Consider the following 13,639-nt stretch of genomic DNA (forward strand, 5'->3'; position numbering starts at 1 on the left):
GTATTGTGAAAACCTGGGGAAAAGAAAAGGAAAAGGACTAGAAGAATTTCTAACTTTTTCTTTAGTTAAGCTATCTGATTTCCTTAGGTTTTGATTTCTTTCAGGTTTGCTCATAACTCATTTTATCAATCAGCAAGATGACATTGAGTGGATCTAAATCCCTTCTGCTATGTTTAAGGAAAGGAAATACCTGAAACATGTGCCACTTTCCACATTCTGCCAAGTAAAACCAGCCCCACTGGGTATCTGATGTGTCCATCTCATCCACCTCACTATCTGCAGTTTTGGATAGGAATTCTTCGGCTTTGTGAAACATCTCCTGGAACGGCAGAAAGAGGTAGGAAAGAAATGTTTGTTTTCTAACAATTGATGTACTTTTTACACATTATTTTCTTCTTACAAAGAATTATATTCCAAGTGCCTTTCCCCCAGTGACACTTCAAAAGTAGCATTCTATGTTGTACATTAGTTCTGAAGACAGACATTTAAAAATGTTGAATAACAGTGCTCACCAAATAAAACAAATAATGATACACTTAGGTAGGCTATATCAATGCCCATTCAACCATTTAAGTAAGCTGTATCAACCTCTATAAGCACTCTCTGACTCTCAGTATAGTGCCAAAAAATTTCTGCCCTATCCTATGTTCATTCATATATTTGGTTAAAAGGGTCCATGCTAACACAACTAATTAAGACTGAATATATCTGATTTTTGTTTTAAAAATTTCTTTTAATGGCGTGGAAAGATTTTTATAATATATAGTGCTCAGTACAAAGAAGGTTGCAATAAATAGAAATAATATAATCCAATTTTAATTAAAAATACATCTATATTTACCCACATGAATGTATGTGTATGTATATATACAAGAAAGTCTGCCTAGATATACAAAAATTTATTGTAGTTTTTTCTGAGTGTTGGGATAATAGTAACCTTTATATAGCTCTTACTATGTGCCAAGTGCTGTTCTAAGTAATGTATAGATAATAACTCATTTAGGCCTCACAACAACCCTATAAGATAGGTACTATTATCCAAAATTTATAAGTGAGGAAACTGAGGCACAGAGAGGCCCTAGAGTCAAGAAGCCAGGATTCAAACTCAGGCAGTCTGGATCCAGGGTCTGTGTATTTAACCACCATGATATACGGCCTTATACTGCATTATCAATGATTTCATAATCTCGACATGAGGTCTGCCTGGAAAAAAATCCAACCATTGTTAATCCAGTGAGAAAGGTTTGCATGACATCAATACAGCCTGGTAGCCAAGGAGAGTGGACTGCAATGCACCTGTGTGAACAATGACAACTTTACTGTCCTAGTCAGTGGGAGTAGTAGATGCTTTTGAATGAGCATGTGTACTGTGTGGCTGTCGCATTCAAAACAACTGAACAAGTAAAGTAACAAATCTGCATCAAATGTTGCATTAAGCTGGAACATTCCTCTACAGAAACTATCTGGATGATTCAGAAGGCCGCAGCTATGGGCAACTGGTGATTGGCAGCTTCATCACAACAATGCACCCGCTCATGCATCACATCTCTTGCAGATTTTTTCTGGCAAAAAATCAAATCACCCAAGTGACTCAGCCCCACTACAGCCCAGATTTGGTGCTCTGCAACTTCTGGCTTTTCCCAAAACTAAAATCACCTTTGAAAGGGAAGAGATGTCAGACCATCAGTGAGACTCAGGAAAATATGACAGGGCAGCTGAAGGCAACTGGGAGAACTGTGTGAGGTCCCAAGGTGCCTATTTTGACCGAGGGCATCATTGTCCTATGTACAATGTTTCTTGTATCTTGTATCTCCTTCAATAAATGTCCCTATTTTTCATAGTACGTGGCTTGATATTTTCTGGACAGGCGTTGAACAACTAACATATACACAATATCTTTGAAAGGTTTTAAACATTCTTGAGTAGAGATTGTGATAAAGAGGAAGTCACCAGAGAAAGGGCAGAGAAGTTATCAATGAAGATAAAACTTTACTGGAATATTGCTTTCTGTCCTCATTTTTTAAGGATTTTTAATTACTAGTTCAAGTTTATATAACTATTAAACGAGAACTTGCTCCACAAGATAATGCCAAAGACTTTTTTGACCATTACTTCCATACTTCAACTCCTTTTATCTTCTCCCCTACCTTCTCCACAGTTAACCAATGCTATCAACTTACTGTTTACCTTTTATATATCTGTCTCTCTACCCTTCTCTCCCTCCTCGTGTGTGTGTGTGTGTGTGTGTGTGTGTAATCATATATACACATACAAACATGTATAGTTATTGGTGATTTTTAAACTTTTTATTTCCTATATATTTGATTTTTTAAAAAAAGAATATGCACTTCAGTAATTTTTAAAATATTTGTTTTTATTTTCATTATTTTAAATGTTCATCATGTTTCCGGAAGTTGTGTAACCTGGGATGAGATTCTATTACCTTCTCTAAGCCACAGTTTCCTCATCACAAAATGGAGATTAAAGGCTCCTACCTCACTGGGTTGTTGTCAGAAAGGAAAGAGACAACGCCGTAAAGTACCAAGTATAGTACCTGAGCTCAATGAAGGGGACTTAGTCTTTTTTATTCATGTTTTGAATCTGTCATCAAGGAATGCTTTTTGATTATTTTCTGTTTTTTTGCCTTCATGTTTTAAAGTTGATTGGCTGCTAAGAAATAAAAAATAGAGTTCAGGAGCCTCAGGTTTAGGTCCCATTATTTACCTTATATATTTTAACCACATAATAAAGGCAATGATTTCAATTTTAGGATCATTTGTACATGTTAACTATTCACAACTTCTTCTTCCTTCTATTAACATTCACATCATTTGGCTATTTTACTGTGAGAAAGAAGGAAAGACCTAACTTCAGTTTTCCTTCTGAAAATAATCAGAAAAAATTTGGAAGAATGACTCTGAATGTAATAGTTAAGAAAAATATTTGGCTTCCGAATTTTATCTTTTCTCTACTAGAAAAGGGAATTTTAAAAATACAGCATGTTGCATGTATACATCATGTAGGCAACACGGATGCTTTGCCTCATCAGACTGTCCCTAAGATCACATTTTAAGCCAGGTAATAAGTGAAAGTGTTTTACAAAAGTCCTTTCAGAACTTCCTGTCATCAGCAGCTTTGGGTAGGACCTAGGACTGATTCTTATTTATCCCTGTTTTAGAGAGGGCAGCACTATAGACAGGTACTGCTGTATTGAACATTCCTAAAGCATTTCAAATCTTATAAAATTCTCTATCAATTTACACTAATTTTTTCCTTCATATCCCAGTGTGCAGGGGAAGCCGTTACAGTTAAACCTTTGGTTCTCGACCAAGTTGTTCACAGAAAAACAATGTCTCGGTTGTCAAACAAAACGTCGGTTCTCATCCCAACAACCCTTTCATGCCAAAACCTATATGATCAGTCACCCGTCTCTCAGGCACAATTCAGTTTTTGAACAAATCACTTCTCAAACAGCCTTCTGGAACTAATTAAGTCTGAGAACTGAGGTTCCACTGTATTGATCAATTAAAGTTAGGAAAAATCCAAAGCAGAGGAATTACAATTATTTTGTCTAGAATCATAGAGTTAGTAATACAAAGATTAAAGAAACACCCAAGGCCTCTTGAGTGTCACCTCTTCCCTAAGCTGCCGACACCCACTGCTTCGTCTTCATATACAAAATTCGTTCGTTCTTTCCTCTGTTGCCAAAGCTTAATTTGATTTCTTTGCTTCACAGATGCTAAGGCTTTCTTTTCAGACTCAGTTCATAAGACTAAATCTTACAGTTTCCTACAATAAATGTTCCCTCCAAAGGCATGGCGATTCTGCAAAAAGCTCACAGAGTAGTCAAGTTTAAATTAATAACTTTAAAATACTATAACCATAGTAATAATAGATCTAGGTTAGAACACACTAACAAGCAATAAAAGGAATGTGTGTAAGTTGTCTGTCATGGAGGGGGCAATTAACAAATGTCATCTGAATGAATTAGTTCAGCCACAATGCCATACATACTCTGCCTTGATTTCCCGCTTTTTAATTGGCAGATAATGATAACACCTGCATATCAGAGCATGATGAAAAAGAGTTACTAGTACAAAGTGAAGAGCATTTTGTAAATTTTCAAGTGCAGTATGCTGGTGAAGCCTGTCTATAATGCTATCTATTCCAAAGGTAATGTTTATGGGGCCTGAGAATAGTTAGTCTGGATCATCAAATTGAAAGGCTATGTGGAAAATGAATTTAAAGTCAAAATCCTGTTCTATGGAAGAAAATATACTGCCGCCTTCCAGACTGGTTAAAAGCTTTCTGATAAGTTTATCACAATATACAAAATATAATTTATTTTGTTAGTGTAAACATAATACCTCAAGGAAATCATATTTGGTCTGGAAAACTTGCTTGTTTTTTATAGAAAGAAGGTCCAAAACTTGATACTAAAAGCTTAAAAACAGGGTAGAACATTTGGAAAGACAGAGTAAGGAGATCCAGTGGGCCCTCTCCCCAGCAAAACTGCAGTTTAACTGATGAACATTATTTTTAAAAAAGAAGTCTCGGGAAATTTGTCCTAAGGGCGTATAGCAAATGGAAAAACATTTACTGAACAAACTCTACTAAATCTCAGAACAGGCAAGAGTCTGGCATTTGAGCCAAGATCTGTTCTATTACCCCCACCCCACGAGCTCTGTGTTACAGCTGCTCTACCTCTGGCACGTGCAGCCAAGAAGTCAGGGACTCCTTTTCCTTCCAGCTTCCATTCTGGGGCTAGTTTCACCCTGGGAGGGGCAGGCTGCTGGGGCTTCTCATTCCCTTCAGCTGGGAGGGGCAGAGGTCTATTCTGGGCAGGCACACAGAGCCCCAATTTCCCTTCTTCCATTCAGATCCCACTCATTCGGTGGAATCTCAACTGGAGGCACAAGAGGCAAAGAAGACTGGGCCTTGAGAGCTACCATCCCAGTTTGCTCAGAGGGTAGAAGTTTCATGCTGGGAGGACTAAGTCAAGAAGATCAGGGGCTACCACCACCCCTCCCACCTAGTGCCCACTCAAAGGGTGGGGTGTCACTCTGGGAAAAGTGGGCCCCAGCCCCAGCTCCAGATACAATGACACAGAGGTTCTCTAATCCAGGGGAAGGCATGCCATAAGGACAAAGAGATTCACATTTCTATCTGAGGGGAATGCCTTTATCTGGAACAGAAAGAAGAGAACCTAAGGCCTAAGAACACTATAGAAAAAATGGAAATCTTCATAAAAACAATTTATGGGAAGCCTGAAGCAGGCAGATATTTAATATAGAGAACAAGGGATAGCCAAGAGCCCTTCTGGGAGTATAGTCAACCATAGGATATTACCATGTGAGGAGAGACACCCCTCCCCCAAAATGGGATTTCTTATGGAGGGCGGGCCCCTTTTAGTACGGGCTTCCCCTGCTAGGTGAGTGTTCTAGGAACCCAGCTGTATCAGTGCACCAAAGGGTGGTGTTGTGAGAGACTGCATTCGGCTTCAGTGAATTTTTTTTGAAGATTCTTTCAACATGTTTGCCCGTTTCATGATGGGTGCTTTACAAGCGCACTTCCCCACACTGTGGTGAGTGTTCAGCAGTTTTGACAAAAACCAGTATGACCCTCATGCCCCACCCTCCCTATTCACTTGATCTTGCCCCAAGTGACTTTTTTTGTTTCCCTAGATGAAGAAAGTCCTCAAAGGGAAACATTTTGTGGATGTGGAAGAGGTGAAATATAAAAACCACAGAAGCACTAAAAGACATCAAAATCAATGAGTTCAAAAACTGTTCTGAGCAGTGGGGGAAAGGTCTCTATAGGTGTAATGCATCAAATGGAGAGTACTTTTAGGATGGCTGAAGTTTAAGCCTGTAAGAATAAATACACTATTTTTTATAAATAAATTCTGGAGTTTTTTGGCCCCTCCCCATATGTTATGCCATGAAACAAGTTTCATGAAACAGAGTTAAAAGGAATGAAATTATACAAAGTTTGTTTTCCCACCAAAATGGAATTATAAATAATAAGAAAACTTAGGAAATTCATAAATATGTGAAGTTAAACAACACACTACTAAACAACTAATGGGTCAAAAAATAAATCACAAGGGAAATTTAAAAGTATGTTGAGATGAATTAAAATTAAAAAGCCTATTAAAACTTATGGGATGTAGCTAAAGTGGTGCTCAGAGGAAACTTTATAGTTGTAAATGCCAATATTAAAAAAGAAGAAAAATCTCAAATCAAAAACTAACATTCCACTTTAGAAAGAGAAGAGCAAACTAAACCCAAAGCAAACAAAAAGGAAATAATAAAAGAAAAAAAGATGAAATAGAAAATAGAAAACAATAGAGAAAATCAAGAAAATCAAAGAAAAATAAAATTGACAAACCTTTTAGTAGACTGACAAGGAAAAAAAGAAAATCAAATTACTAAAATAAGAAACAAAAGAGGGGACATCAGTACTAATCTTACAGAAATAAAAGAATTATTAGGTAATAATATGACAATTATACCCTAAGAATTCAGATACTTAGATGAAATAAGTAAATTCCTAGATGAACACAAATCATTAAAATGACTCAAGAAGAAGAGAAATCTAAATAGGCCCAAAATAAATACTGAGACCAAATTAATAATTTTAAAACTTTCCACAAAGAAAAGTCTAATCCCAAATGGCTACACTGGTGAAATCTACCAAATATTTAATGAAAAACAAATACCAATGCTTCCAAAGTCCTCCAAAAATTGAAAGAGGAAGGAATACTTCTCAACTCATTCTATGAGGCTGTAAAGAATGGAAGCTAATGCATCTGTTAACATGTTCGCAAAAGTCCTGGAGAGTAAATTGCTTCAAACTGCCAAAGTAGTAGAAGGACATTTGGATGACGAAAGTCAGACACTGGTCAGCCTGACAAGGATGAATTGGAATGCCTCAAATAAGAGACTTCTGGCACTACGGAAAACTCAGCAGCAGAAACAAGCAACCTTTTCTGCACTGCTTTTTGAACTTGCTTTAACAATATGTGCCTAACAACTTAAATATACACATACACATGGCAGTACCATTTCACACTTACTAAAATACCCATATTCAAAACAGACAGACAACAGAAATTCAAGATAGCTGTAGTATAGGTGGAAGTTACACTAACCTCCTCCCAGGTTCAAACTGTAATTACATATAAATTGTAAATCAACCTGAGTAACCAAGAGAAGATGAGCTGTTAAACAAAAGTCTCATCACCAAAGATTTACAGAAGCCACATTAAGACTAATAGGAAGGGTGGAAACACAAAAAAGCCTGGCCCCATATTCATGTGTGGTGGTTGAGAGTCTGTAGAGATATTTCAGCTGCAAAGGGCCCCACTGAGGAGTGTGGGGTCTCAACCTCACACCGAGCTTTCCCAGCCCAGAATACTAGAGCCAGGAAGAGAAGTCCACATAATATCCGGCTATGAAAATCACATGGGATTCTGTCTGCCAGGCAGAGACAGCAATCTGCTAGATCCACAGGAGCCCTCTCAAAGGGCCAATACAGAAAATCTCATCCACTCACTCTAGGTTCCAGCAGAGGGAAGGAGGCAAATCAGGGCAAACTGAAGTCATGCAAGGACAGAATGGGTTGTGTGACTCTGGGGAGAAAGCTGCAGGGATAGCTGCTAGGAGCCCTGCGCTGAGTCTCTCCCCAAGCTGCCCACAGACATCATCTTTCCTGGGTTGAGCACGCCCCACCCTCCCAACTCCTGGTGTGCCACCCCAAGTTCACACCCTGCAGAGGAATCAGCTGTCTGTGGCCAGCTTGGGCTCTGGCTACAGGCTCTTGAAAGGCTCTCGAGGAGGGAAAGACTGAGTTGTGTGGCTCTATGGTGGGGCCAGTTTTTGCTCAAATGCCCAACCCACATTATCGTTCTTGTGCAGAGCCCTCTCTTCACATGGCCAAATATTGGTCTACCTGGGCTTCAATAACTCTGCTGGCCTCCCCCTGAGGACTCCCTGAGACCCTGCTCCACTACAAAAGTCAATGGGCAACCAGAGGGTGGCAGCTGGCTTTGCTGTACAGAGAATTTTGTTGAGTGACCTCAGTCCCAGTGTGAATCTGTATCAGTCTAGTGAACACCACTCACCCCTAACTGGTGACTCACTGAGAACCTACATCAACCAATTTGTATACAACCAGAAGCTCTTTCAGTGACTGAGTCTAACAGGCTGCCAGCAAGAGCAGGCACATCCCAGGATGCCTTGGGCCTTTTGTTGACCTGCCCCTGGGCTTGATGCTGGTGTAAGCCAGCTTTGCTATGCAGCCCCTCCCATGCACACACAGGCCGAGCAGAGACAGACACAACTGTGTAGCTACAAACAGGTAGCCCAGGGCTCTGTCACAGGCAGCACATGACACTGACCTGTACTGGAGTCCCTCCCAAGAGGCCCCAGCACCAGCACACCTGGTGGCAGGATTCAGACACATTAGTGCACAACCCAATTAGCTCTACAAGCAGCACACCCAAAGGGAGATCGTGGCAGGCAACAAACTCTGCTGGGATAAATTCCAGTTTGTGGGGTTGTAACGGGGCACAGCCAGGGCCCCCCAAAGGGTATTTGTAATGGGGTCCAGAGATTGGGGTGTCCAAGAAAAATATATTCTCCCCACCCCAGGATGGGCCACCATGAGGGATGGGAGCCTTGAGCAGGGCCATTGAGAGTCAGTTTGCATGTCAAAAACAGGATAGCTTTGTTCCTCTTTGGCAAAAAGGGTTATTTTGCCTACCACGAAAGCTAATCAAGAAGGTTTAAAAAGACTTAATACAGAATGTAACTGGGAGAGAGGAGGAGGAGAGACAGGGGCCTGCAGATGAGACAAAGGGACACAGACTCTGGGGAACAGTGTGAAGTCCACGTGGGAAGAAAGAGGGGAGAAAGGACTCTTGCTACGAGGCCGGGAGAAGGTGCCACATGGTTATGGATTAAGAGCTGGAGATCGCGGCGACGCCGTGGGTGGTGATGAGACCCGCAAGAGGCCTGCCCAGCTGAGCCCCGGACTTCTGTTCTTTTTTTCTTCTGAAGGACAGTGTCCTGACTGGCCTGACTGATCTAACTGGGCAAAGCAGGGAAGGCAGGACGGTGTGTGTGCTGGTGATTGTTTTGAAGGGATTTTGAGGTTTAAGGGTGACATTTATCCATTAATCAAACCTGTACAACTTTTGAATAAATAGTTCCTTTCCTTTTCACCAAACTCTGTCATCCAGAGCTATAATTCCAAGGGCGGCGGGCAAAGGACCCACAACCGAGGGACCCCAGGGAAGGGGGGTGTCATTGTTTCGGTAATAGCATCTGGGCTTCCCCCGCCACAGGTCCATTTGTTCGGTAAGAGGGTCAGCTCCTACACAGCAGCCTGTACGCTGTGGTTGGGATTGATCCTCATAGACAGCCAGGCCCAGGGTCAACCCCACCCATGGAGAGCAATAAAAGACTCAACTATAACTTGAAGGTTCATAAAACCCACACAACGGCAATTCCTGGTGCAACCAGTTCAGGTGGTCAAGAAGATTGCACCACTGAGCCCTGCAAGACCTATACCACGTAAGGCCACCTCACAAAGACTGGGAAGTACAGCAGATATACTTAATACCCAAAAGCAATTACAGAGAGGCAGCCAAAATAGAGAGACAAAGAAACATTCCACAAATGAAAGAACAGAAAAAATCCCCAAAATAAGAATTAAGTGAAATGGAGGAAAGCAATCTACCAGATACAGAGTTCAAAACAATGGTTATGAGAATGATCCAGGAACTTAGGGGAAGAATGGATAAGCTCAGTGAGAACTTAAAGAGAAAGTAAACATAAAAAAAGGACAGAAACAATAAAAAAGAACCAGTCAGAAATGAAGAATACAATATATGAAAGGAGTCAACAATAGGTTAGATGAGGCAGAGGACTGAATCAGCAATTTGGAAAACAAGGTAGCAGAAGATACCAAATCAGAGCAGCAAAAAGAAAAAAAAATGAGAATAGTATGAGACTTTTGGGCTAACATCAAGCATAACAACACCTGTATCATAGGAGTACCAGAAGGAAGAGAAAGCAAGCAAGGGATCAGAACATTTTTGAAGACACAATGACTGAAAACTTCCCTAACCAAGTGAAGGAAAAGGCACACAAGTCCAGCAAAGGCAGAGTCCCAAACCAGATAAACCCAGAAAGGCCCACATCCAGACACACTATAATTAAAATGAGAAAGGTCAAAGATAAAGAGAGAATCTTAAAAGCAGAAAGACAGGTTCCTACAAGGAAACCACCATAAGACTGTCACCTGATTTCTCAGAAGGCACTTTTTAGGTCAGAAAGAATTGACGCAAAATATTCAAATTCACGAAAAGCAAGAACCTACAACCAAGACTACTCTGCCCAGCAGACGTATCATTTAAAACTTAAAAAGAAATAAAGAGCTTCCCAGACAAGAAAAAGCTAAAGGAGTTCATTACCACCAAAAACCAGTATTTTAAGAAATGTTAAAGGGACTTCTTTAAAAAAGAAGAAGGTAAAAATAAGGAACAGAGTTATAAAGAATAAAATAGCAATAAATAAATACCTATCAGTACTCACTTTAAATGTAAATAGATTAAATTCTCCAATCAAAAGGCACAGGGTAGCCAAATGGATAAAAATACTTTTTAAAAAAATCCACAAGACCCATATATATCCTGTTTACAAAAGACCTATCTCAGAATGAAAGATACACAATGACTGAAAGGGATGGAAAAGATATTTTATGCAAATGAAAACAAAAAAGAAAGAAAGAAAGGAAAAGCTAGGGTAGCAATACTTATATCAGACAAAATAGACTTTAAAACAAAGTCTATAATATGAGACAAGAAGGATATTACATAACGGGATCAATCTAACAAGAGGATAGAACCCTTGTAAATATGTATGCACCCAACACAGAGGCACTCGAATCTTGCAATCTTGATGGACATAAGGAAAGAGACCAACAGTAATGCAGTAAGGGATTTTAACACCCCATTGGCATCAATAGATAGATCATCCAGAGAGAAAATCAACAAGGAAACAGCAGCTTTAAATGATACACCAGATTCGATTAATTCAATTTATATTTTCAGAGCATCTCACCCCAAAGCAGCAGAATATACACTCTTTCAAGTGCACATGAAACATTTTCTAGGATAGATAACATATGCTGGGACACAAAAAGAGTCCCAGTGAATTTAAGAAGACTGAAATCATATCAAGCATTTTCTCTGATCACAGTGGTATGAAACTACAAATCAATTACAAGGTAAAAACTGAAAACCACACAATACATGAAGGTTAAATAATATGTTACTAAACAATGAATACCTTAACAAGGAGGTCAAAGAAGAAATCAAAAGATACTTTGAGACAAATGAAAGTTAATACTCAACAACCCAAAATCTATAGGACACAGTGAAAAGAGTCTTAAAAGGGAAATTCATAGCATTACAGGCATACCTCAAGAAGCAAGAAAAATCTCAAATAAACAATCTAATCTTATGCCTAAAGAAACTGGAAAAAACGAACAACAAACAAAGCCCGAAGTGAGTAGAAGGAATGAAAGAAGATCAGAGTGTAAGTAAACAAAATAGTCTTAAAAAAATACAACAGATCAATGAAACCAAAAGCTGGTTCTTTGAAAAGATAAACAAGACTGATAAACCTTTAACCAGACTCATAAAGAAAAAATGAGAGGACCCAAAGAAATAAAATCAGAAACAAAAGAGAGTAACACCACAAAAATACAAAGGAATATAAGAAGACATTACAAACAATATGCCAACAAACTGAACCATCTGGAAAAAGTAGATAAATTCCTATGAACTTCTAATTTTCCAAAACTGAATCAAGAAGAAACAGAAAACTGGAACAGCCCAATTAAACTAATAAAATTGAAGTAGTAAACAAAAACTCAAACAGAAGTCCTGAACTGGATAGCTTCACAGGTGAATTTTACCATACATTCAAGGAAGAACTAACATCTATCCTTCTCAATCTATTCCAAAAAATTCAAGAGGACTCCTAAGCTCAATTTTATGAGGACAGCATTATCCTACCTCCAGATAAAGACACTACAAAGAAAGAAAGTTGTAGGCCAATATCCCTGACAAACATAAATGCAAAAATCCTCAACAAAATATTAAGAAAATATTAGAATTCAGCAATATATTATAAAGATCATACACTATGATTAAGTGGGATTTATCCCTGGGATGCAAGGCTGGTACAATATCCACAAATCAGTTACCATGACATACCACATAAACAAGACAAAGAATAAAATGATATTATTATATCCATAGATATAAAAAAAAAGTTTTTCATAAAATCCAGCAACCATACAAAAGACTCAGAAAAACAAGAATAGAGGGAACATATCTCAACATAATAAAGACTATATATAACAAAACCACAGCAAACATCATACTAAATGGGGAAAAGCTAAAAGTTTTTCACTTAAGATCAGGAACAAGACAGGGATGTCTTCTTTCACCTCTCTTATTCAACTTAGTACTGGAAGTCCTAGACACAGCAATCAGACTATAGGGGGAAGAAAAGAAATCCAAATAAGAAAGGAAGAAATTAAACTGTCATTATTTGCAAATGACATGATACTGTATATGGAGAACCCTAAAAATTCCACCAAAAAAACTACTAGAACTGATAAATGAATTCAGTAAAGTAGCAGGATACAAAATAAGCATTCTGAAATCGGTTGCATTTTTATACACCAATAATGAGCTAGCAAAAAGGGAAACTAAGGAAGCAATCCCATTTACAATTGCATCTAAAAAAAAAAATACCTAGGAATAAATTTCACCAAGGAGGTAAAAGACCTGTCCTTGGGACACTGCGAGATACTGAAGATACAAATAAATGGAAGCATATAACATGTTCATGGATAGGAAGAATTAACATCATTAAAATATCCATACTACCCAATGCTTTCTATTGATTCGATACAATTCCTACCAAAACACCAGTGGCATATTCCACAGAACTAGAACAAATAATCCAAACATTTATATGGAGCCATAAAAGACCCTAAATGGCCACAGCAATCTTGAGAAAGTAGAATAAAGTTGAAGATATCACACCACTTTATATCAAACTATACTACAAGGCCACAGTCATCAAAAGAGCATGGCACTGTTATATAAAAACAGACATATAACACTGAGACAAAGAAATATGGCCCAAATGAAAGAACAGACCAAAGCTCCAAAAAAAGAACTAAATGATAAAGAGATAGCCAACCTATCAGATACACAGTTCAAAACATTGATAATCAGAATGCTCACAGAATTGGTTGAGTATGGTCACAAAAATGGAGAAAAAAGTGAAGGCTATGCAAACTCAAATAAAAATACACAGAGAACCAACAGTAAAGGGAAGAAAATCGGAACTCAAATCAACAATTTAGAGTAGAAGGAAGAGATAAACATTCAACCAGAACAGAATGTAGAAACAATTAAAAAAAAATGAGGAGAGGCTTTGGAATCTCTGGGACAACTTTAAACATTCCAACATCCAAATCACAGGGGTGCCAGAGGAGAAGAGGAAGAGCAAGAAATTGAAAACTTATTTGAACAAATAATGAAAGAGAA

General features: G+C 38.6%; 1 protein-coding gene across 2 annotated transcripts in view; it reads right to left on the reverse strand.

Annotated features, from left to right (window-relative positions):
• PARP11 (poly(ADP-ribose) polymerase family member 11) overlaps positions 1-13,639 on the reverse strand; it is a 62,327-nt gene that overhangs the window by 24,452 nt on the left and 24,236 nt on the right. For both annotated transcript variants that reach the window (XM_054577952.1, XM_054577951.1), the window contains exon 2: positions 191-319. In XM_054577952.1, coding sequence (XP_054433927.1) covers positions 191-215 — 25 coding nt within the window. In that variant the 5' untranslated portion in view covers positions 216-319. The remainder of the gene's footprint in view (positions 1-190; positions 320-13,639) is intronic.

Source organism: Pteronotus mesoamericanus, unplaced genomic scaffold (assembly GCF_021234165.1).
Source record: "Pteronotus mesoamericanus isolate MK-2021 breed Mesoamerican mustached bat unplaced genomic scaffold, CSHL_Meso_final contig_468, whole genome shotgun sequence".
In the NCBI taxonomy this organism is placed as follows: Eukaryota; Metazoa; Chordata; class Mammalia; order Chiroptera; family Mormoopidae; genus Pteronotus; species Pteronotus mesoamericanus.